The sequence below is a fragment of the Cyphomyrmex costatus genome, unplaced genomic scaffold, assembly GCF_001594065.2.
Source record: "Cyphomyrmex costatus isolate MS0001 unplaced genomic scaffold, Ccosl1.0 scaffold192, whole genome shotgun sequence".
Taxonomy (NCBI): Eukaryota; Metazoa; Arthropoda; class Insecta; order Hymenoptera; family Formicidae; genus Cyphomyrmex; species Cyphomyrmex costatus.
The window spans coordinates 717,359-742,667 of record NW_017275954.1 but is presented as its reverse complement, the minus strand read 5'-3'; the positions used below and the strand labels follow the sequence as shown (position 1 = coordinate 742,667).

General features: G+C 37.1%; 3 protein-coding genes across 9 annotated transcripts; 2 read left to right on the top strand and 1 right to left on the bottom strand.

The window, feature by feature from the left end:
* The first annotated feature begins 1,874 nt into the window (after nt 1-1,874).
* Nucleotides 1,875-7,878, top strand: LOC108772529 (MAP/microtubule affinity-regulating kinase 4). Of its 2 annotated transcripts, XM_018538066.1 has the most exons (9): nt 1,875-2,241; nt 3,693-3,885; nt 3,981-4,127; nt 4,572-4,892; nt 4,978-5,101; nt 5,185-5,396; nt 5,601-5,746; nt 6,514-7,058; nt 7,139-7,878. In XM_018538066.1, exons 2-9 carry the CDS (start codon nt 3,760-3,762, stop codon nt 7,570-7,572), a joined length of 2,055 nt encoding a protein of 684 aa, XP_018393568.1. In that variant the 5' UTR covers nt 1,875-2,241; nt 3,693-3,759; the 3' UTR covers nt 7,573-7,878. The 2 variants fall into 2 exon arrangements, with proteins under 2 accessions (XP_018393568.1, XP_018393569.1); XM_018538067.1 differs by lacking the exon at nt 1,875-2,241 and having other exon boundaries at nt 3,663-3,885.
* A 3,065-nt stretch (nt 7,879-10,943) lies between these two features.
* Nucleotides 10,944-24,823, bottom strand: mRpL41 (mitochondrial ribosomal protein L41). 4 transcript variants are annotated; one of them, XM_018538157.1, is made up of 3 exons: nt 24,795-24,823; nt 11,523-11,708; nt 10,944-11,302 (listed from the first exon to the last, which is right to left on the bottom strand). In XM_018538157.1, exons 2-3 carry the CDS (start codon nt 11,680-11,682, stop codon nt 10,965-10,967), a joined length of 498 nt encoding a protein of 165 aa, XP_018393659.1. In that variant the 5' UTR covers nt 11,683-11,708; nt 24,795-24,823; the 3' UTR covers nt 10,944-10,964. The 4 variants fall into 4 exon arrangements, with proteins under 4 accessions (XP_018393659.1, XP_018393656.1, XP_018393657.1 ...); XM_018538154.1 differs by lacking the exon at nt 24,795-24,823 and adding an exon at nt 11,979-12,262; XM_018538155.1 differs by lacking the exon at nt 24,795-24,823 and adding an exon at nt 12,014-12,262.
* Nucleotides 14,724-22,916, top strand: Crag (DENN domain-containing protein Crag). Of its 3 annotated transcripts, XM_018538151.1 has the most exons (19): nt 14,793-15,120; nt 15,475-16,074; nt 16,217-16,800; nt 16,868-17,108; nt 17,207-17,477; nt 17,553-17,644; nt 17,732-17,982; nt 18,052-18,222; nt 18,292-18,420; nt 18,531-18,777; nt 18,850-19,000; nt 19,251-19,454; nt 19,816-20,043; nt 20,435-20,530; nt 20,693-20,931; nt 21,018-21,276; nt 21,353-21,757; nt 21,947-22,116; nt 22,261-22,916. In XM_018538151.1, exons 1-19 carry the CDS (start codon nt 14,793-14,795, stop codon nt 22,395-22,397), a joined length of 4,803 nt encoding a protein of 1,600 aa, XP_018393653.1. In that variant the 3' UTR covers nt 22,398-22,916. The 3 variants fall into 3 exon arrangements, with proteins under 3 accessions (XP_018393654.1, XP_018393655.1, XP_018393653.1); XM_018538152.1 differs by lacking the exon at nt 20,435-20,530 and having other exon boundaries at nt 14,724-15,120; XM_018538153.1 differs by lacking the exons at nt 19,251-19,454; nt 19,816-20,043; nt 20,435-20,530 and having other exon boundaries at nt 14,724-15,120.
* Nucleotides 24,824-25,309: the final 486 nt, after the last annotated feature.

The window sequence follows — 25,309 nt, the reverse complement described above, 5'->3', positions numbered from 1 at the left end:
TACCTGTGTCTCTCAGCTATGTGTTAGCGTCGAGAATGATTATCACGTCGATTGCCACGTCATTCATACGTCTATGAACGACACTTATTTTCACGAGATACTCCGAGAAAATCAGATATACGTTTCCTATCGTAATTTCTTCTTTTTTAATATAAAAAATTAATTTGGATTAAAATATTAAAAGAATTCATAATGTTTTATGTGGCACGAAAAGAAGAAAAAAATTTTTTAATTATGAAAAAAATATGTTTCTACATCGAGGAAAAAATTGTTGCAATTACTATAATTTAATTTTAATTTATAGTAATTTTCAGTGTGAACCGTATATTTTTTAATTGAACTAGAAATGTAATTATTACTAACATTACAGCAGTAATAAAAATGTAGCACCTCTCTCATCATATTAATTATTTTATCACACTTTTTTTATTCAAATATATAATCATATAAATATACAATACTTTTCTTTCGGTATAGGAATTTTTTATAAAATTGTGCGTCATCCGATAAATGAATGACGTGGCAGTCGATATGTTAAATAGGAGAAGGCCGAAGCTCCAACTTGTATTTTAACGACCATTTCTTTAACCGACTTGTGATCGATCTTTTATTAATCTGTTTTGTGTGAAATAAATACATCCGTCCAGTTGCAGTGTAAGGCTTGAGAAAAACGCTGTGTAAGTACAAATGCGATTTACTTATAATTCGTCAATTAAAAGAAAATAGAAATAGCTGAGAAGGCCGAAGCGACTTGCATTTTAACAGCCGTCTCTCTTTAACCGACTCGCGATCGATCGTTTTGTAGTCCATTTCGTGCCGAGTAAACACGGCTAGTAAAACCGGCTTTCGAAAACCGCTAAAAAATGATAGGTATACAAATTGTACCTATAATTCAACGACTAGAATAATACAGAGATTATGTAGAGAGTGTACCAGAAAATTTCTCTGACTTTCACGCTTTAACGACAGCCGCGCTCGCTGGGTTATTACTATCGATACCGCTGAGTAGCAAACGCAGTAATCATCGATCATGCGAAGACGACCCCTTAAGAGGCGAGATAAATACGAGAGGAGAGGAAAACGACGCTCACTCGAGAGCAAAACGACGAGGCCGAGAACGGAGATTAGCAGTACATCGCGAGAACATCGCGTCGCGAGTATAATCGCTTTAGTCTTATATCCACGAAAGAGAATTTCGATAAACGATCGTAATCGCACGAGCGTATATAATTCCGGCAGGTCCCCGCGGGTTGCAAGGTAAATAAACCGGGCACAAAACCGAGTTTTCGATTGTCGACGCGATGAACGCGACACGCGGCGGCCAAGAAGACGGGGCATGGCACTCGATATTATGCAATCTACTTTATGCAAAGTGCCCCCGAATGGGCTTAGGTCATCGGAGTGAGCGCGCCGAGACATATACGCCCTTGCTATACTCCTCGAGGAGCGCGGTCACGTGCCGACGCGCAGCGCACGCTACCTCGTCGTGCAATTGCATCGAGAAGCAATTAACGATGAGACAGACAGACACCGCGCACGGCGCGGGCACCGTACATACATACGTACGTGACGTCAATTGTCGAAGATAACGGGCGCGAGCGCTCACGGTAGTAATCGGTATATAGTGGTGGGCGTCGGGTGCACCGACGTAGGTTACGTGGGAGCAGCGGGAGGAGGCCGGAGGGTGGCGGCGGGAGGGAGAGACCGAGAGAGAGGAGGAAGCGAAGAGAGGGATGATGGGTTATTCGCTAAGAATGGCCGGGGACGCGGCGTTACGAGGGGGCGGCGAGGGCCGAGGGCGCCGACACCGTCGTCGTCGGAGCAGCGCGCACGGGGGGGTGGTAACATGGCCGCCGGTCAGTCGTTATCGAACCGCCGCGCCGAGCGGAGCTCCTACGCTGAGTCGCGCGCGCGTAGGCTCCACGGCGACGACGGTTCCATCACACCGCTCCGCTTACGCTCCGTCCGCTCGCGGTGGTGCTGGTGCTGGTGGTGGCGGTGGTGGTGGCGGTGGTGGACTCACAGGGGATCACACTCTCTCGCAACTCTTTATCCCCTGAGGGATCTCCTTCCGGATATCTGGCGGGCGCGCGCGCCACGACATCCGGCGCCTCTCGCTCACCGATGGGTCCTCTGGAGTACCGTCGTCGTCTCCTCGTCGCTGTCAATTCCGCCTGTCTCGCACCGCGCGCACATCGGGGGATCCTCGAGACGGCCCACCGGTAATTCCCGAGCCAAAAGGTAGGTAGAGGTGAGCGACTCGAGAGAGTCCACCCCGCTCTTGTTGGTATTATACACGCACCACCTCCCCGGCTCGAGAGATCGGCGCTCGTCCGACCGCGCGCGGTTCTCCCTATATCGAGGAGTATTGACGGCGATCGATCGGCGGGGTCTCTCTCTCTCTCTTTCTCTCTCTCGATGGGTAGGAGGTCGTTGTCGATCCGTGACGTCAACCGAGGATTTCTGTTGTACTTGTTGCGGGCGGGATTTTGTACTCTCTGTTGGGACTCTCTCGCGGCGAAAATCCTTGAGATCGTTCGTCGCTCTCGTTTTCCTTTTCTTTCGCGTATCTTCGCGTATATATATATTTCAATTTCTCCTCCGCGTCCGCGCGACTTCCTTTCTTCCAGGAACATTACCTTCGACGGCTGATCGGCCTCGCCGACTCTCGCGTCAGCGGGTATACGCGTGATAAGTAATTATCGTAAGTTAGACGCGCGTTCGCTGATACCGTTCGAGATACCGCGGGAGCGAGGCAGGAGATATTGATATTTGCGTGATAGGAGACCCGCGCGCGACAACAAAGGCGAATTACGGCTCGTAAAAATCCGATCCGTCAGATCCAACTTTTCAAAGTGGGTCTTTATGAATTTTCATCGAAAGAGCCTGCGCCTGCGTATAATTGCTCGCGCGGACACATACATGGGGGGGAAAAAAAGCTCTACAGTGCACAAGAGCGGAAAGTAACAAAGGGCCGTGGACAAAAATCGACGTTTCAAACAGTAACGATAAAAGCTCGGTGAAAGACCGGCTAATAAAAGTTGCACGAACGATGACATGAGTAATAAGCTTCTCGAAAAAATTTCTATGTGAACGATCGCATTTTCACATTTACGACTCTCCGCTCCAACAATATCGATATAACGTTATTTAACACATTTTTGCTATTATTGTTATTTTATTACGATTTCTGGTTTTCATTATTTTTATTCTTAAAATTCTTAAACGCCATTTTTCAATATAATATATAATATCACACATGCAGTATGATATAGTAAAAGGAAGCCAATACCTTGGCTTCCTTTTTTTCAATGCTTTCCCGTCGCTTATAATTTTTTCATTAATAAAGATACATATACATTTTCTCTTTGTATCGTTATATATTTTTTTAATATCTGACGGTTTGATTGATAACAATTTTTTTATATATTTCATTTTTACGAGTTTTTACAGTACGTTTATTTTTAATATTTTTATGAAAGTCGTAAGTAATCGAATTGGATTGGGTATGCCAAGTAGGGTCCACTATAATGTGCCGTTCCCGTGATGGTGTTTAAGGGTTAATAAAAAAAAAATTGAATAATGTACTTGTTATTTGACACGAAGCCATTTTACATCTGAAACCATTTTATGAAACTATTAGAAAACTAGAAGTGCTTCTCTTCTAAAGCCGTGCGCTCCGATTGTTGTAGATTAGCGAAGAGATTGGAGGGAAGAATTAATTCGTAAGAGCGTGCAAGTTGAACGAGATATTTAAACATGGATACTGGATCGACACAGGGTAAAAAGCAGATTCGCGTCGGATTTTACGACATCGAAGGCACGATCGGCAAAGGTAACTTTGCCGTTGTAAAACTGGCCAGACATCGAATTACGAAAACAGAGGTACGTGCTCTCCGACATTTTTTTAAAGCGATGACGTTATTTAAAAAAAAAAAAAAAAAAGAAACTGCCATTATCGTTGACGCATTCTCTTCTAGGTGGCTATTAAAATAATCGATAAAACCCAATTAGATCCTACTAATCTAGAGAAAGTTTATAGAGAGGTTGAAATTATGAAGCAGCTGGAGCATCCTCATATCGTCAAATTATATCAAGTTATGGAGACGAAGAACATGATTTACATGGTAAGCATAAAATTCAAAGAAGCAAGACAATTTGTGAGTTATTTCCATGTCTTGATATATTAAATGCTAACGTTTCGTGAATATTATACTGTGAGTATTAGGTTGCTTCTCGCCCTGGTGAAGCATTCATGAAACGTGGAATTTAACTTTGGAATTTAATGATATATATGAGATACAGATATAACCCACAAACGGTATAGCTTCTTTGAGAAGAAAATATACGTGAAAACCTCAAAAGTACTCTCTAAGATTTTTAGAGTAAATCTCATTCTGAAGAGTGAAATCTCATTAAATTGAAAATTAAACTATTCTTTTTTCAAGAATGGCAATTTTTATTCTTTAGAGTGAGATTTTCACTCCGAAGAATTTAGACTTATAACGAAAAATTGTAGTCGTTTGTTTTTCTCTTCTTGTCAAGTGAAATGCATTATTCTGCTGTTGTAGGTGTGTGAGTACGCGAGCAAAGGTGAAATATTCGATTACATAGCGCGATATGGAAGAATGGGAGAACCCAGGGCACGTGCGACATTCGCTCAGATACTTTCCGCAGTCGAGTACTGCCATGTGACGGGTGTGGCACATCGTGATCTGAAAGCGGAGAACTTACTTCTCGATGCTCAGATGAATGTGAAAATTGCCGATTTCGGCTTCAGTAACAGATTCGCCCCGGGGGAACGATTGAGTACGTGGTGCGGTAGCCCTCCCTACGCTGCTCCCGAAGTCTTTCGTGGGAAGCATTATGCCGGACCAGAAATTGACGTATGGGTAAGTTTCACATAATGATGTGATAAAAATTCGAGACGGCCGAACGCATTTACATTGTTTCGAAATAAATAACTCGTTCTCGTAGAGCCTGGGAGTTGTATTGTACGTGTTAGTGTGCGGTGCACTGCCCTTCGATGGATCGACTCTTCAATCATTGAGAGATCGTGTACTAAGCGGCAGATTTAGAATTCCTTATTTTATGAGCACAGGTGATTATATACAGATTATGTATATACATTCTATATGTTTAGAATTTGCGCTGCATTGACATATATCAAAATTTGTATTACAGATTGCGAAAGCCTAATACGTAAAATGTTAGTGCTGGAGCCTTCCAAACGATACACCATTCCACAAATCAAGAGGCACCGCTGGATGGCGGGGACGGCAGATAGCATTTGTTCAGTGATCGTAACGCGGCCATCGTCATCCATTCAAGAACCAAACGAACAAATACTTCGACTCATGCACAGTTTAGGAATAGACATCAGTCGCACGAGAGAGGTAAGAGAACACTCTTTCTTTGCTATCTTACATAAAATTAGAAATATATATAACATTTATATTATATGATATACATAAAAAATTAATCTTGGCATTGTCCAACTAATTAGAAAAACAAAATTTTTACAAATTATACACATATTGTTTTGATTAGAAGTATATCTTCTATTGCATTATGTAAACACGAATGTTATCTTTTAACAGTCTTTACGGAATAGCAGCTACGACCATCATGCTGCTATTTATTTCTTACTGCTGGAAAGGTTGAAACAACATCGTGTCAGCAGTACCATTAATAATGCCTGCTGGTCCACAGTTGCAAGAACAAAAGAAGATAAATTTAAATCAAGGTAGGCATACACTACTAACAATAATAAGTACCACATGTGTGTTTTCTCTTTTAAGGAGTTAATTTTAAAAAACGATTTTAATTTCTATAGTAACTTCCAATCCTACCAGTCGGGAAATTATCACAAGAACAATGCCTTAATGCAATCACTTTTTATTTACAGCGATAGCTTAGTGGGACGTTGAACTTTATTGATGAGTGACGCACATATTGAAGATTTTATCAGGACAGGTTGGATTGGAAGCACATTGCTGTCGCTTTATTTTTGGTAACTCCTCATTTCATTTTCTTATTTCTTTCTTTACCCTCCTAATCCTGATTTTTAATTATAATTTTAGTTGATTTTATTTCAGTTTGTTTATTTTGAGTAAAAACACATTATTTAAACATTATTTTTTAAATGTTTATATCATTTGTTTCATGTTTTTCACATTAATCATATTTGATTGACAAAATCTACTATTCTGCAAATGTATTTTATATTCTATAATAATTTTATGTTACTAATAATAAATAATTAAACAAATAACATATCAATATGAAACTCACGAGAAGGGCACAAGATTAATTTATGATGTAATGGTACTTTCTACAATTTAACAGCAGACTAATGCTAAAAGATGAAATGATGAGAATACTTGATTAATACTTTTTGAATCCATTGCTACATAAAGCATCTGTTCGCAGTTACCGCAAAAAAAAACTATAATGGCAAAATAAACATTTATTTCAAATGTTAATGGCACACAAATCTTTTTCTTGTTTCAGAGGAAGAGAAGATAGCAACAGAGGGGGAAAAAGATTCAGCTCGACGAGTTCTTCGACCGATGAAGGTTGTTGCAGCGCCGAAGGTGATTTAGAAGAAGGCCCAAGCGGAGACGAGTTGCGCGAAGCGCAGATCAAACTTGAAGAGCATAGATTAGGCCTAGATCACGATATCAGTCAACGAATTGACAGTCAGATAGTCAATCGAAGATTAAGTGATTATCAACATCATTTTGATAACCCGCTTATGGATCCTATTGATCCACCCAGTCGAACGACTTTGTTTATGGCGGGCGGCAGCGGTAGCTCGTCATCGGAACTCTTCGAGTCTAGCTTCGATTCTGGCTGCCCGCCAGATTATACAGGGACGAATTGTTTCACGAGCAGTTTACCATCTTGCACGCCACCGCCACCCAAGAGTCCATCCCCTATCACTGGTCGAATATCCCGAGTCTCTCAGGGACGAAGAGCGTCCGATGGTGGACCTAGATTACTGTTCTGTCAGCAAGGTGTCAGCGATAGACCATCTAAGCAGAGAAGTATTCAAGGTGCGTCACATCTATTTGTTTGTTCAGCAACGTTCGTAACTTTGCGATTTACGATAATGCAACGATTTAATCGTTTTCAGATTCTGGGAAAGCTCGAGGCCATCTGGATCTAGTCCATCTTAGACCACCGTCCACACCGCCCGATAATCAACAGCAATTTAAGATACGCGGCGATTCGGGCACACAGCTGCAACTTCTAGTGCAGCAACGTATGCTGCAGCAAAAGCGTAATTTATATCACCGGCATAGGGGCGGCGGTAGTCCGACCCCAATCCCAGTTTCCACCGCCGGCAGCACCAGTAGACGTGCTGATCACGTACCGAGGCAAGACAGCTACAAGCTGGCACAACGTACACAGATTTTACCGCCTCTCTCTCAGGGACACGTCGACAGAGACTTCGACAGAGATAGAAAGCGAGACGAGGAGAGGTGGAAGAGTCTACCGTCCCGCTTGGCAGCGGATTGCCAGTTGGCGGAGAGGTCGCTAATATGGAGCCAGCAGGTAAATTCATAAAAAAAAGTTACTGAAGTAAAAATAGATAGATCGGGCAAATGAGGCGATATACACAGCTATTGGAGCGCTTTTTACAATTGGACTGTGATTTTGACACTCTCTATTTGAAGGAAGTAAATTAATCGACACCGTAGAAAATGACACTGTAGAAAATGAAACTGGAAAACCCTTGTACATAGTTCATTCTATATAGAAGATAATTTTTTTTTTATTGAGAGTGTCTCGGCATTATTGTAAATACTTTCCACATTTGCAATAGTGAGTTAATGTACATAATGTTATTTAGTACCTACGATGTTATTTAGTACCTGCGATTTATTAGCACAATTATTTATGTTAAATGCAAATAAATGATTATTTTTCTTTAATTTGGCAGTTATCTTTTATTCTAATTTGCCTTACTGCATGTACCATCCTTGATATAAGATTACCATCTTGTTAGCAATTCAAACTTACACGCACTTCAAATAAAAAAGATTCAATGTGAAAAAATTACAGTGATTCAACTTGTATATATAATGTGATAAATATTTTTACAGTATTATCTTAATAAAATAAACATTCAAACTTTTATATCTTTATACATTTTCACATCACAATATAATTAAGCAATCGTGCATATTTTTTATATACACACATATATAATAACCATATAAAATATTTCATTATAAAAATGAAGTGTCTATATCCCACAATGCTTCTATATCATTTTGCTTGGCACATATTTTCTCTAAAAATATATGCATATAGATACAAAAGTATAAAAAAAAAATTAATTATTCATGCTAGATGTTAAATAATTGATACAATATGAAATATTAGGTGGGTCTTAGTGGAGGTGCGTCTTACTTACCACCTGGCAGTGTAGGTGGTTTCTTGTGGCCCGCCACCAGCAATCCACATTCAACGATCTTCGAGAATGTAGGGGATCCAATGGAATAAATTTCTGCCCTGTCGTTATTAGTAATTGCCTCGAGATCTTGCGTATGAAAAGTCAGCTGAATTATTATATCAAATTTCAGCAGTGTTCCCTCTCTAGTCTTTCCATGTTGACTTTTATTAACATAGTTGCATATCATTTTGCATTTGATAGAGAAACGCTAAGGTATACGAAGAATTTAATAACGTCTCATCTATAATAATTATATATCTTTACATACTCAAGATCTGCGATTAGATGTATGGTACATGTTACTGAATGCCAAAGATTTACAAATTTGTACTTCTATTCGTCTGTCACATTGATACTCGAAATTGATACTCAAAGATTTGATTAACGTGCTAAAAATTGCGTACAACATTCTATACAAATCATTCACTACTATACTCCATTTCACAAAAATATACTTATCAATGTTGTACATCTGCATGAGTATACATAGGATACATATGTATGTGTCCCCAATAAAGTTCTCATGCAGAAGAATCTTTATCATACAGTAACACGTATACCTGCCTTATTAAAATGACTGATTCTACCAGTCAAATATCCAATTATATCATAGACTGATAATTAACAAACTAAAACACCAATCAAGTTTAATTGAAAAGCAAGTGGCATATGACTTGCTTTATAAACTCCGCTATTGAGAGTATGACGAAAAAGAAGGAGAGAGATAGAGAACTGTGGGTTTTTTAAGTATTGTTAACTGTGGAGTTTTTAATTGACGGATTCAGATAGACTTAGATGGCTTTGAGCTCGTTCATTTCTATAACCGCTCATATGTATAAAACGAATAACAGAATATATTACGAATTTACGCGATATAAATCCTTAGAGGATATAATTCTGTACTGCCAATGAGTGAGAGAAATGCGAATGCTCAAGTTGTTGACAAGATATTATAAGTACGTTATAGAATAAGACATAAGAAAAAAAAAAAAACGAAATATTGACGATAAAGAATAACAGCGACTGAAATAGGATTAAAGTTCTTTTAATAGCGGAGCACCAAGTACTATGCCATTATCGCTTTTCCATTAATTTAATTGAAGAGTGGAAATACGACACGGGTCAAAAAGAACTTTTTTGTCATGTTTTTTCAATGAACGTTCCATTGTACAAAATTAAAGACGTTTTCCTCTTCCACTCTTCACAATGGTGACCATAGAATATAGAGAAAATAATAACGAAAAACAATAATATTAGCGATAAATAGTAGCTAATGTGTCAGAAGTGCTGCATTCTTTAAAGATGTTTAAATAAATTATTTACTATGATTCATTTCCTACGTAAGCATAAGTTGACTGCATTTTGTATATGTTATCTCTTTCTAGAAACGTTTATAGCCACTGTACTAACAGCTGCACACTACTTTTATACAAGTATCTTTCATGAATCATTCACTGATATCCTCTGAATATGGTTTCGTCTAAACAGAATATTTTCTATTTCGATAGCTCCGTTTTATGAGCTTCTTGCGTAATTATAATTAATTAGGAGACATTGACGAGAAACAATAATAATTACGAAACCGTTTGTACATTTGATATGAATACAGCACTTTAAAAACAATATACATATATATACATATATTATTAGAACCTAGTGATCTAGTCAGTAGCAAGCAATACCGGCCGCGCACAACTCTGACAACGACTTTACTATTCAAATTTTTCGCCATTTTTACCCGACAGAAAACAATCAAACTTCGCTCAAAAATCTTTTGATAAGTGAGATATAACTGTTAAGTTAGCCTAATCGCAAATGAAATCCACTATCTGCAAACGGAATGCAAGATATCCATGAATCTCAGGAATTGAAAATCAATTTCGGTATTGTTGCGAATTCTTTTCTGGACTCACATAACTCTTTGGATTGCGTAAAATAGAAATCCAGTACGAAGTTTGGTAGCAATAAATTGATTTTACCTATCCATCAAAATACAAACAACTATACGACTTCGACGGAAAATTCTGCGACAATTACATGTGATATTACTTGTTTTATATGTAAGCTATCGTTTTAGAAATATGTAATCTGTTTAAAAACAAAGACTATAATCCGTTTTGCGGAAGTAATTATTTGCTATCAAACACTGACTGCCATTACAGACAATTTGTCGCAAAGAAAAAAAACAATAAACAAAATGATCTGAAAAATGATCGCTTATACATATATACAATGTAATAAATTTCGTTTTTCATGCTCTTAGCAAAGTGCGCACATACTATCACTTCAACAGTCATATACGATAGTAAGTAGTTACTTTTTGTAAATTGCAAAATTGTCGACATATGTATACATGCGAGTTCTAAATAAAACATATACAGATTGAGATCCAAATTAATGTGTTTCAAGCATGAGAAGTTTTCTTTATTTTGACATGATATATATCCACAGAAGAAATTATATTTACATTAGTGTTATAAATTAAAAAGCCTACCAGAACTTACAATTTTTTCTTTTCAGAGAAAAGATCACAGCCCGTTTTTCCAGCTTGCTCCTTGGCTTGCTGCGACGTGAGTTTTTCATACTCATTAGGATTTAACGGCTCCCCATTATCGTCCAACTGACCATTTGCAAAGTCTTCTTTTATCTTTTTAGAATATGTTACATCAAACAAATCTTGAGCAGTGAATTCAGGCTCTGTAATCCCTTCCGCTCTATATGATACGTACGGCTTTAATTTGAAATCTTCTAATGAAGGAACAATTAATTCAGGAATCATCTCTGGCACAGTAACAAATTTATCACCAATCTGGTATCCAATATCCCTTACACCTCTCTCTGTAATTTATAGTAACTTATTAATATATTAATACAGTAACTTTATTATACAATATCTCTAATTTTTCTATAAACCAATTTTTCTACATCACTTATAATCCTTTTCTCTCTTTATTTTATTATATATACGAAATATTTTATATACAAATAAAATCAGATCATGTTGACTTATCAAGATAATCTACCTCCAAAATGTTACATATTGTAACTAATAACTTACTATCTATTGGTATGTAAGGATCTGGATTCTTCATTTGTTGTTCTTTGAAATTGCGACTGCCACGTTTACCATATAATAGGAATTTACGAAAATTCCGCTTTCCATTACAAACGCAAGAAGTCGCAATACTGCGTCGTAATATCATGCATGAAGACGACATTGTCTTGAGTTCTTCACCAGTAAAAACTAGAAAATAAAAATTACAAACATTAATTAAATTTAAATATAATTGGAATTTAACATTACAAGGAAACTGTTTACATTTGTAAAGATTGTGTTAAACATAACCTATATACAATTGCAATCACTATAACTCAGAAGTAAATAATTAAAAAGGCATATTCAAAATCATCAAGGCAAAACATTGGGATAAAGTCTGAATTATTTACAACCATATCAAGAAGTTAGAACGAATAATCAGAGAACAGTAATATATTCAGAATTCTAAAATGTAACCTTAAAAATAGGTTGAAGGTACAAACATCACCAACCAATCTGTCACCAATATCACCATGAAAAGTATCCACGGATTGATGTTAAATGTCGTATTTGCTATTAATAACTCTTACTTAAAATTCACACAATACATATCATAAAATAAAGAGACTAACTCACTTTGTGACTCGTTATTGATAGATCATACTGAGCATATCAAGCAGGAGCATTCATGAATATCATGCATCGGTAATCCTCTACCTCCTTGGGTAAATTTGCAAGATGATACCAAATTAAATAATCGATCGTCGATCATTGAAATATATAGATAAATATTATCAACCATCAATATTGTTAACGACATAAAAATATCTAAATAATTATACTTATTATTATATTATATAATACACTTATTTGCAATATATGTATAACGTATGAAACATATAGTTATTTTATTATAATTATTTTTAAAAATGCAAATTATGCAGCTAAAATGAACGGATGTATATACAGAAAAGCAAGACAAGCGTGACAGAATTAGCCTTTTAATAGAAAAACAAAGATTATTAATTTAATTACCATAATGAATCTATAGACTCATATATCTCTGTGTTTTTATGCACTTCTTTTTACGCTTGAAACGAGGATAATTATATGTTGACGTGTCAGAAAAAGATTAAAAATAAAATATTGGAAGCACATGTTGATCATGAAAAGAATATTTTAGCTTTCCATTTTTAGTAACACAAAATGTTATTCCATATATCTTTCTTGACATCCAGTGCATTATTTATGTTCTCAACATAATTTGATAAAAAAATTTGCAACGAGGCATTCAATATTTTAATTTTGTTATTCTGATTTTCTAAAAGTAAATATTATAAACAAGTGACAATATCTACAGATTTCATTGTTAATCATCAAATTATTCCTTTTTAATTAAAAAAATGTTACAATATACATAATATTACATTATTCAAAAAAACATTATTTTTTATCGTTTTTACATTATGTGTGTGCATTAATTATTTCAAAATATTAAATAATACTTTTATCAAAAATTATACAATTTAATAATACCCAAAGTAAAACGCAATTAAATAGAATATAACAGGTGACATTACACGTCGAAATTGTTATAATCTTACATCTTTTTAAATTAAAGGGTGCATCCCTCCTTCACGCATGATGCGCGTGATGCATTATTTTAACTTTCTTTAATATTCGGTGAATAAAAAGAATAAAATGATACGTCATGCGTATCATGCGTGAAACGGAAAACACTCTATCTCGCTGCAAGATAATTGCCTGCAGCTGATTTGTTAATCATAATACAAATTCCTATCCTTTATCGTCGGCGCGTCGAGGATACAGTCGCACACAAGTGTCGTCGCAATCTTGCCACGCGGCTGTTTAGACGAACTCGCGACGCATAATTAGCGTAATTGATCCTTGAGCGTCATGTATTCGAAATCCCGGCTCTTGTTTACGTCTGTTTATTCCTAGAGATTCGAATGACCCCGGGGACTTGACGTTTCTAACAAAAGGGGAAAAAACAAGAGAGAGAGAGAGAGAGAGAGAGACATAGTTACGAAAAAAGGAGGCATAACGCGCGCTGTCTGAGCTGATCCGAGTCGGAGGATGCGAGACGCGGCGCCTACCACACACTCGTCGTCCCGGAGGTCACGCACCGCGCTGTCGCGATCGCGCGCGAAGAGAGGAGCACGCTCGTCAATCTCGGTTCCGCGTCGCGGGACCGCTTTCGAAGGAGCCGCGCCATCGCCACGGTCATCGGCCATTTTGCCAGCGGCCAGTCGGGCCAGTGGGGACTCCTTGGCCATCTGACACACTACCGCGCGCCGCCGCCACCGCCGCCGCCGCCGCCGATCCCTGCAAAGGTTGGCGAAGGTGCGTTCCGGTCACGGGGACGCAACAACGCAAATTTTGTCGGTGCGTCACCGCTGCGGAACTCGCGCGACGGTGACCACCCGTATCTCCGCGGCGCCGCCAACCTCCGCGCCAGTCGCGCACGACAACGCGCGGCAACGTCGTCCGCGGCCGCGCTTGTGTAAACTCCGTCTCTCGCGTGTGCGTGTGGTGACGTCTAACCTATGACTCCGTTCTGAAGAGGGAGAGCAACAAAACACGGAGAGCACGGAGGGATATGCGATCGCGACGACTACCGACGGAACTGCCGGGCGTCGACGTCGGCAAGTGAGTCGCCGTGTCCGGTTTATTTACAAATTAATCGAGAAAGCGAGGTGAGGATGTGGGGCGACGCGCGATTAACGTGGACATCTACTCCGTAAAGTGGGCGCAAACGATAAACCGTCGCTTTCCGGTGGATTTCAGAAGATTCAGGAGATTGTCCTCTAAATTGTGCGACGCGCGCCTTAACGACTCGACCGAGCTTTATCCGAGCAATAACACAGGCTAGCGCCGAGAAATACTTCACTGTTGCAGTGGACCCCTGATTGATGGGTAGACAAAATATTTTTATAAGATTGTAAAAGCCTATGAGGGAGCGCAGAACCAGTTACTACAATGTTTCGAATAATGGTATCATATCTAAGGTGTTGGAGTTAACTGTCCTTGTTGATATATAAGATATAGAATACGTCTCGTAACGTCCTAGGAAACGACAGATCGCATGCTCTTATCGAGTGCTACTTATGTGAGAAAGATTTTAGAACAATAAGTTTAGTGCCATGTACAGAAACGTCCTCAGTAGCCAGATAAAATTGACACGTATACCTACGTTATGAGGTATATGGAAAATAAAGTTTAATCAAAAGAATTTTTGGATGTTTTGGTGATCTGTTCTGTTTAGAAAATATGGATGACAGAAGGGTAGCAGATTATTTTGTTATTGCCGGTCTACCTGGTCAGGATGACGGGCTTAGCGAAGATAATGAAACTAACGACAAGTTGGAGGCTTGGTGTCAGGAAGGCACTCATCTTAAAGACATGCACATGCCACCTCCTATCACGGATCTTGCCGTAATATTCCCTGCACTGGGGGAACATTGTCCAGAGGGATATACACTCTTAGAATATACGGTATCCGGTTTTCCGGCGGACTTGAATCATGGGAGTTTACGAACAAATGAGTGTTACTTATGCTATAGAAGAGGGCGGGATAAACCTCCCTTGGTTGACATCGGTAAGAGAGAGGAACATCAAATTAATATCTAGTGAATTCAGTCTTGCATTACACTGATAAGTGCATACTGAAAACCATTATATATATGTATATGGAATTAAAATTAAACGTAAAAGTACATAAATATTATATATTCAGTAATGATATTGTCATATTATTACATTTGCATGTATTATTTCATTGTCAAAGTTGATTCTGTTATGCATTTAAATACTTTCTACAAAGTATAAGTTTTATATTAACTTTTAATATGTACTAATTTAATGCAATATATATATGTGTGTATGTATATACGAGTAACCAAATTTGTCATTATTATTATTTGTGTCATCTAAATGTCATTTTACTTTGTAGGTGTAATATATGATGGAAAAGAACGTATAATGCAAGATGCTGAAATGGTATTAGAGACTCCTAAAGGCCACATAGCGAATGTGAATAATTCTACGTCAAAAATTTTTGTAACATATAGACGAGCGAGTCGGAAAATGCCTTGCAATTCGCTTGTGGTTACGGATATTTGCGTTATCTTAACAAATAAAGGAGAGAGCCCGCCACACGCTTTCTGTGTTATTAATAAGAATTTGAACAAAGGGATGCTGGGCAGCGACGTATTTTTGTGCTATAAGAAATCTATGAATCGCGCTAATTTAGTATCATTTAAACCAGCGATACTCTACAAATATCCTATGGTAGATTATAACAGTTTCGTCTTTCCTAATTCTGTCGCCATGTTTTGTCTACCGATGGGTGCGACTATAGAATGTTGGCCTAAAGTAGCGTGTAAACCTAAGCCAGTATTCTCGACGTTCGTCTTGACGGTTGCCGATGCTGCTCAAAAAATATATGGTTCAGCAATAACGTTTTACGAAGAGCTTCAAATGGAGCCCGATACTTCAAATTGTAAAAATAGTCAGGAGATCATGGATACAGTTGAAAATAATAGAAACAGTGGTACAAATATATTTTATAATCTTAATTTGATATAATCTTTGACTTTTCTGTAGATAATCACGAATCTATATACATATAATACCGAGTAAAAAAATATTCCGTGTATTCTATTTCATTATATAATATCTTTTTTTCGTTTCAGATAATATGGAGATAACTAAAGATAAGCCGCAAGTGAAAATGAAGATGTTTAAAAGATTTGGTATACTCAAGAAGCTTAGTATATTGGAACTGGAAAGGTTGCAGTACACAGATCCCGCGAGCCAATCACTGAATATTAGTAAATCTATATGTATATTGTCTCACTGGCCATTTTTTGACACGTTCGAGAAATTTTTAGTTTTCCTACACCGCATGGTGAACGATAAACCACAGAATGTCCCGATTGAGAAATATATCTCATATTTTTTATGCGACATACCGTTTCCGAGTCCACAACGTCCACGAATCTTGGTACAACTCAGTAGTCAGGATAGATTAATCTTGACTCAACCAGAGGATTTAGCTCTGCCTAGATCAGGCGCAAGTTTTAGACAACTATTGATAAACTTGGGACCCGACAATTGTTTATTAATACTGTTATTAATATTGACCGAACAGAAAATATTGGTTCACTCTTTGCGTCCAGATGTACTAACTTCCGTCAGTGAAGCCATTGCCATGATTTTATTTCCTTTTAAATGGCAATGTCCTTACATACCATTGTGTCCTCTAGGATTAGCAGAGGTAACTAAGCTTATATTTTTTATACTATATACAAAAAGTGGAAAGACAACTATTATTTAAATTGCAGGTGTTGCATGCGCCATTACCATTCCTGATCGGCGTAGATTCAAGGTTCTTTGATTTATATGATCCTCCTTCTGATGTCAACTGTGTAAATTTGGATACGAATAACATTGCGATATGTGACGATAAAAAGTATCTGAACGTAAAATTACTGCCTAAAAAGGCAGCTAGACAGCTTAGAAATTGGTTAGAGCTTTTGTCCTCCAAAATAATTTCATGGGGAAGAACTAGCTGTTCTCAAAAAGGTATATTATTATTTACTTATTTTTTTTACTACTTTTTTTGTCTATTATATATATACTAATATATGAACATTAATTTATATATATCATTTTTATATTAGATAGAGGAGATGAAGACTTTAGCGTGGATAGAGAATTTCAACAAAAACGAAAAGAGCAAGCTTTAGAACTTGAAATACAGGATGCTTTCTTAAGATTCATGGCAACGATTCTCAAAGGATATCGAAGTTATCTGTTACCGATTACAAAAGCGCCTACTGTAGGAACAACAGATCCGACAAGTTTATTTAATATCCAAGCGTTTTTGAGAAGTCGCGATAAAGCCCACGCTAAATTTTACACCATGCTTGTCAGAACGCAAATGTTTATCAGGTGAATTAGTTTACATTATTTCTCGTCAATTCTATCATAATATATATTACTCATGACAAAATGTAAATTTGATAGGTTCATAGAAGAAAGAAGTTTCGTATCTGATATGGATATGGCAGGATTAGCATTTTTCGATGAATGCACAGAACGAGTTGAGGAGGAAAATGGTACAAAGTTCAAGTTAATTTCTTTATTATTAATGCATACATGAGATATTGAGTAATGGTTTCTTTTAATCCTTGTATAATTTTCAGTAACGCTTTTGGAACTGGATGAATCTCAACATAGTGAACGTACAGTATTTATACCTCCACCTGAAGCAGGAACAAATCAAACACCAATAATATACAAATCGTTCAAGTTGGATCCGGAACTAATGAGGCCTCAGAAGAATTTCTGTTTAAAGAATCCCTCTCTAAGTGCCTTTGGTATGGTACCTGGAAGTCCTATGGCTCGTAGAACGAAGCATGAAATCAAAGTTGCTCAAAGGATGGCTCGAAAACAAGTAAATAAAACGATTGTTTGTATGAAAAAATATTTTTACAAGCAAATGTGCATGTGTGATGTTTTTCAGGCTGCAATGCCCGACAGGTGGGGCAGATGCCTACTTGGTACATGTCACAGTCTTTGGTTTCTACATTTACCGGCCATGTTACAAGTCTCTAGCCAACCTGCTGCAGTTTTGCATCAGGCTTATGAGATATTGGTCAAAATGCAGAAATTACGTCTCGATCCTATGGAAGAGGTACAAATACTAAGTTTGACACTTAAAAAATAAATCCGCTTTTTAAACGAATATATGTTACTTCTGCAGGTATGCTACAGAGCTATGATGCAACTTTGTGGGGTATACGGGCAACCAGTTTTAGCTGTAAAATTATTGTTCCATATGAAACGCAGTGGTGTTCAACCTAACGCTTTAACGTACGGATTTTACAACAAGGTAATTTGTCTATTTTTTTTAGCTAGTAAATATAATACCATAAAAAACACATTTATATATACATATATATAAATTGTTTCATAATTATCTTGAGAAATTTGTATGTACAGGCTGTTCTTGAGGCAACTTGGCCTTCCGATATGACAAATTCAAGTCAGTTAATGTGGAACAAATTACGAAACGTTATTGTCGGTGCAGCTTTATTTAAAAAAGCTGGGAAAAAGAGTGCAAGAAGACGATTGAGCTCTACAATAGATTTCTTAACCACCGATAAGACTGAATGCATGGAACATGCGCTCTCTCGGTCTAGTCTCGACAGTTCCCATTCTCAGGATACCGAAGCTGCGCACAGTGACTGTAAGTAGATTTTTTTACACATGATAAATCACGTAAACGTTTTTAAATAATATTTCTTTCTTTTTCTGACAGCCACTAAAGGCAGTTCTGTGTCAGATCTACCTGGATTCGGAGCATTCGAATTAAAAGCTAAGCTCCTTCGGCAGAATAGCATAGTGAAAGATCAAACAACATTAAGTATCTTACAGTCGGACGAATTGGAACAAACACCGAGTAATCCAAGGTATCTTATTATATAGTCACTGTTAGGACTTGTTAGTGTCGCTCTCTCAGGTTTGCCCCATTCGCTAGAACCGCTTGTTCTTTAGATTTATATTGTTTTATTAGTATTACAGTAGCGGATGCAAGCGAGTATTTATTGTGTAGACATTTTGTCATCGTCAAATCTTACGTAATTAATCTTTCCGTATTGAATTTTACGATGCTAATTTTTGCATGTATAGGCTTATGTAGATGTAATATTTTCCATGTAGGCTAACGCGCAGTGTCGAATCGCCTTTAAAAAGTCCCATACGCACACCAGTTACGGAAAATGACCCATTGGGTGCTCTCATTAATGACGAAACACCGATTGTGTCGCCTTCCGAGGAGAATGATTCAAATTGCTCAACAAGTACTTTAACCGTTTTAAATAATACGACTGAAGAGAGACCAGGAGGGCCGCTCTTATTTAGAAGGTACGAAAATACTCCACGTATTCGCATGTGTGAAATATTAAATATTTAAACGAGAACAAAAATGAAGTCTAGAAGTAATATACCATAGAATCATTTTTGAAAAAGTTATAGTTAAAAGAACAGATATTTTCTTAAAATAAAAATGAACTTAAGAGAAAAAAGGAATATATGAAATATAATTCATAACCACTTAATGGGAGACTGTTACTGGTAATCAAAGTAATCGCGAGCACAATAAAAGTATTTCTTTTGTGGAGAGACAGTTGTATCTCATGCTTTGTGATCTTCAAAGATATGCATTCCTTTTGCATATATAATTTTAAATACAAAATCACTCTATATATAAAATATGTCTTTACAGCAACATCCTCCCACGTAGTGCGACGTTTCATCAAGCAGTAGATGAAAGTGGCATGACGGTGGGTGGGCATTTGCAGAGGAGTGAGACGATGCCTCACTCCGTGGCGCAACAAGGGGAACAGGAGAGAGAAAAGGAGAGACTGGAAATAAGCAGTCTTTGGTCTCAGAATAAGGATAGTGTAACGTCCAGCCTCTCTAGCTTAGGATCTAGTCTTAAACTTAGTTTCGGGTAAGATATTTGTGTGTATGTTTAAATCAATAACATGCACATCGTCTGTAGTCAAATAACACACTTCGCGTAATAGATTACGTTTTAATTCCTCAAAAGTGTGACGTGATACAATACATTTAGAAAATTTGACTACTTTATGTTTTGTATTTGTAAACAAAATATGCAGAATAATGATTTTATATAGATTATACTTCAACTTTGTAACAAATGATATCGATGAAAAAAGTAAATTATTATGTATACTTATGTATTACATATATATACATAACAAAAGTGATAAATAAACGCGTAATTTGTAATCACACTGTTAGAGGAATGTAATTTTATTTTTATTTATTTGCATGCGCATTTGAGTTGGTTTTTTTTTTATTTTGTCCGTTAAATGTAGACGGTACTCCACGGGTGGATTGGCATTTGCTAAAAATAAGGATTTAATATCATCGAATCAACTTATTGAATCTCTTAGTCTCTCCAACTATATCAGGTATGTAATGTGTATGTTAGTTGCATAGATGCCCATTAGACATGTGCGTTCTGCTTTTGTATGCCTCTACATTATTACAAAATACTAAATACATATTTTTAATATGTAAGATATTTCTTCTGCTGGTTCCAGATTCCATATTTTTATTAATTCTCATTTTAGCCCGTCGAGTTTAACAGGAAAAAAGTCAAACGAAATAATACTTGGTGGTTTGAATAGCTTAAAGTCCGCTGCAACAACTGTGGTTAAAAAATTTGACGAAATAAAGGAAGCCATTTCAGCGACAAGTACGCCGGTGAAAAATAAGGAACGTGAACAAAAAATAGCTTACGGAGTATCGCATGAATCTCTAGATTCTCTCACTGATTCCATACAAGATCGAAACGAGATAAGGGCATCAGGTACAGAATATAAACTACGATAATGACAAATATCATATATTTCTAATATATTACGCAATAATGTTTATCTCTTTTTTTGCAATCAGGTGATGGAAATTTAGATTTGTGTCCACTATACGAGCTCGCAGAGTGTTTGTATCCAAAAGGTACTAGAGAGTTAGAGGAACGTCTTGCTATTGAGCTTGTGCTTTCCAGTGCCAGTAGATGCCATCATTGCGCCGCCATCCTGTACGATGAGGAGATAATGGCTGGTTGGCAGCCGGAAGATTCGAACTTAAATACAGTTTGTCAATATTGCGACAAAGCTACCGTACCTCTCCTCACAGCTACGATATTAGATTACAGGTGACTAAGCGATCATAACTGTAAGTGATATTGTCCTTGATAAAGTTATCATTAAGAATATATTTGTTTCATATAGATCCGAAGTAAGCGAGAAGAATAATGATCCTTTAATGGGAGCACTATTAGAATTATTGGATCAACCAAAAGAATCATTAGAACCGATAACCGTACCATACCTAAATCCATTAGTTTTGAGAAAAGAATTAGAAAGTGTGCTGAGTCAAGAGGGGGACGCATGTCTCACTAAGCACAGATTTATTCAAGAGCACCCGATAGTATATTGGAATTTGATATGGTACTTCGAAAGGATTAATCTAACGAGTCATCTACCTGATCTTTGGTTGGATAACGATAAGAATTCAGAACTTCAAAGAACTGTAGGATTGGTGGGCGTTAGAACCATGTGGGATAACGAACGACTCCACATGGATCGTTTGCCTATGTATCTCCAATGGAAATCAAATCCTACAGAAGACAGAACGTAAGTTTTAATAAATCATTTTTCAAATTATTAATAATATTTAAATTTCAAGTGTAAATAGGTATTTTGAAAGAATTAATTTAAATATATAAAAAGGAAGATTATCTGGATTAGAAAACGATCAGATTTATCTTTAAACAAATATATAAAACAAATAGTGGATAGTTACTAATTTTTTTCTTGCTTTAGATTGATGCAGGCAGTGATAACGTATGTCCGTTGCAACGACTTAGCGGAACCTATATTAAGAGTGGCCTTAGAAAGAAGTAAACATCAAACAGACGATCATCCGTTTTCTATATACAGAGATATTTTATTTCTGGCATTTACTGTATTAGGAAGAACGAATATTGATCAAGGTGAGTTATATATGTACATGATTAAAATATTACAATCTTTACAAAATAAACATTTCTAAAATAATTAATCCGATTATTAAAATATTATATTTATCAAGTTTGATTATGGCATTAGTCTGTCTAATAACAATTTTATTTTTACAGGCGTCTTCGACAGGGAATACAGTTTATCGCTAGAGAAATTTTCCGAAAACGATGAGAAGTTATTGCATAAAATTGATGCGCCGCCGACGATGATGTCAGTGTACTGCAGATATTACTTCAAGCAATTAAACGTGTGAGGATCACGCGAGCAGCCGTAATCCCGAAGATGCTTAAAAAAGATTATCCTGTTTGAGACATCGAAGGAGATGTGATATTGCGCGAATAACTCTCGCGAGTACAACATTCTGTACTTGCGCAATTGCGCACGAGACGAATATGCGCGCAAGGAACGATGTTAAAATAGATTTTATGACATCCCGAAACATCAACGGCGTCATCGGCTGCTACATGTTAAATGTTTATTAGCTAACGCGGAGGACTATTGATGTTATTGACGATAAATTATGCTCGACGGATCCGATCTACAGCACCGTTTCTCGAAATGCGATCGGCAAAGTATGCGGTCGGCGTCATAGCGCAGACACTGCGAACTAACGTTACCTCATCCTTGTTTTTTTTTTTTTTTCCCATAAGACTCCGCTTATTCGCTGACACCCGTGATACTTGTCTTTGCTTGCGCAAAAAAAAAAAAAACAGATCGTCGGATTCGAGCTCGCAGTTCTCGAACTTCGATCACACATGCACGCGAAAACTGACGGGAGTAGCTATCGGTTGCATCGATATCATTTTAATGCTAATTGCTAAACTGTGTCGGTTAACTCAGATTTCTTTATTACAGTGACAAAAGACTGTGATACAGAAATGGGAAAATTATTAACCAGACTAAGCTATCGACGTTACCGATCACGAGATCAGTCAGTGCAATAGAAGTTGAATAATAATATTTTTAACTAATCGTACATCTCTGATCTTCATATGTTTATAATATAATTGTTTTTAACAGTTATCGACTCTTTCTTTTTTTTAATTAATGAATCGGGTCGCGCATGCCTCTGTTTTGTAATTCAGTAACTTGTGCAGCGCATTAGCGATATCTAAGAGTACAACATTGAAAAGTGTTAAGTACCAAAGAATTTACGGACTGTAAAGCGACTGCAAGTTCAATTCCCTCCAGGTGTGCTGTGACCTTAAATACGTTTCAGTCCGACACGTAGTATCCGCGATGTAAAGAAAAAAAAAAAGGAGGCGGTGTTAAATGACGCACGCGCCTAATACCGACTATTTTTTTTACCGCGAAGAAGAGCGAGAGAGGAAGAGAAAGCGCGACGTGAAGTATAGCGTGTGACATGACGAAACGCAGTATTCTTTCCTTGTACTCTTAGGTAGAAACGATCGTTTATTACACGGCAAAACACAGCGTAAATATCGTTTTTCTGCGTCCTAGGTGAAAAGTGTTCTTCACAGGGCGTGATGCGTTGAACTCGACTATTTATCCTCGACGTAAATGCTTAGTGTGAGAGTGAATATTTTTATGAATTCTAGACAATTCAAAGCATTTGTAATAGATTAGCGAAACTTAGTTAGACGACGCTGCCCACGATTTATTCTTTATCGAAATGAGATGAAGAGATTATTCGTAGCAAGGGAAATTCACATGAACGCGGTTATTCAGTGCCCGTGCACTTTTCACCCTGGACAAAATGGATGAATGTGTTGTATATTCATTCATTACAATACTATGAATGTAGATTATGAAAATAAAGTCAGTTGAGGTATTTTACAAAGGTCGTCTATTTCGCTTTAAAAAGAGCTTCCCGCAATATCTGCCTTTTGTTTCAACTGAAATTAATTTCAATTTAACAAGTGTCATTTAATATAGAGCTTCTACATATTTCCTATAACTACTTCTATGAATTCCTTTAAAATTTTCATGTAAGAGAGAAGAATTAAATTTATTATAAAACGTTTTTTGTATACATCCTATTAATTTAATATTTTCGAAAAACTTATTAATTTTAAATATTAAAATGAGATTATCGAAAAGTATAAATATTTAGAAATATAAATTGATGAATATTACAAATATATGTTATCTAATTGTAAAAAGATATATAAGATTTCATAAATTATTAATTTTTCGATAACCTCGCTTTAATAATTTTTATGCGAAATAATGTAAAGTAGAGAATCAGTTTTTGTAAAAAAGGAACAAATTCTATATAAGATAAAGAAATATATATAAAAAATATGTATACATTAATTTTTTTATAGTAAGAAATAACGCGAAAATTAAATTGCACAAGATAAAAAAAAATAAAAATTACCAAAAAAAAATATTTTGATAAGAAATTACTCAAATTCAATTAAAATTTCGCGGTTTTCGAAAAGGATTATATTGAAGTAGGCTACAATTTTGAATTTCGAGCTAATTCTCGACGTTAGAACATTTGTTCAACGAAGAAAACGGCTCACTTCAGTTTGCTCGAGTGAAATTGATTCGCGTTATCTTTTGTCGAAAACCTCATCCGATCGGCTTAGAAATATCATCATTTTGAATTATCAAAGTATTATTTGAGCACTAGAACAATAATATCATCTGAATAAATTTAAATATATAATATAAAAACGTTCACCAAAATGTATTCGACAAACGGAAATGCGAAGTGGTGCGTCACGAAGCCGCTCGTTTTTCGTCGCAGAGTGTACCGTGCGTCGTTCGGTCGTTTCATTAATATCCGCTTTCTCACGTCGTTGTCTCCAAATCGGGCCAAATATTCTCGCTTACAACGGCGAGCACGTAACCGTTTCGTTCGAGAGAACGTATGAACGGCGCGGAGCCGAGCGCAGCCGAGCGACCGTCGGAGATGACCGACGTGACATTTCCCGTCGCGCGTCGGCTTTCCTGCGCCCGACTTCACTCCACTAAATTCACTCGGGTCCGAGCGAACGAAGGTGGTGGTAGGTTCGCGCGCACTGTATCTTTCGTACACCTATAGATACCGCCGTTTCATTTCCACGCGATTACGCACGCGTGTGTATTCGTGTATGCGTGCGCCCAGCGGCGGCGAATTCGGAGGGGTAGGAAGGCTGAGGAAGGCCAGCCAGGAAGAGCGGAGCAGTCGTCGCGCGCGGCAGTAGTGCGTTGCGT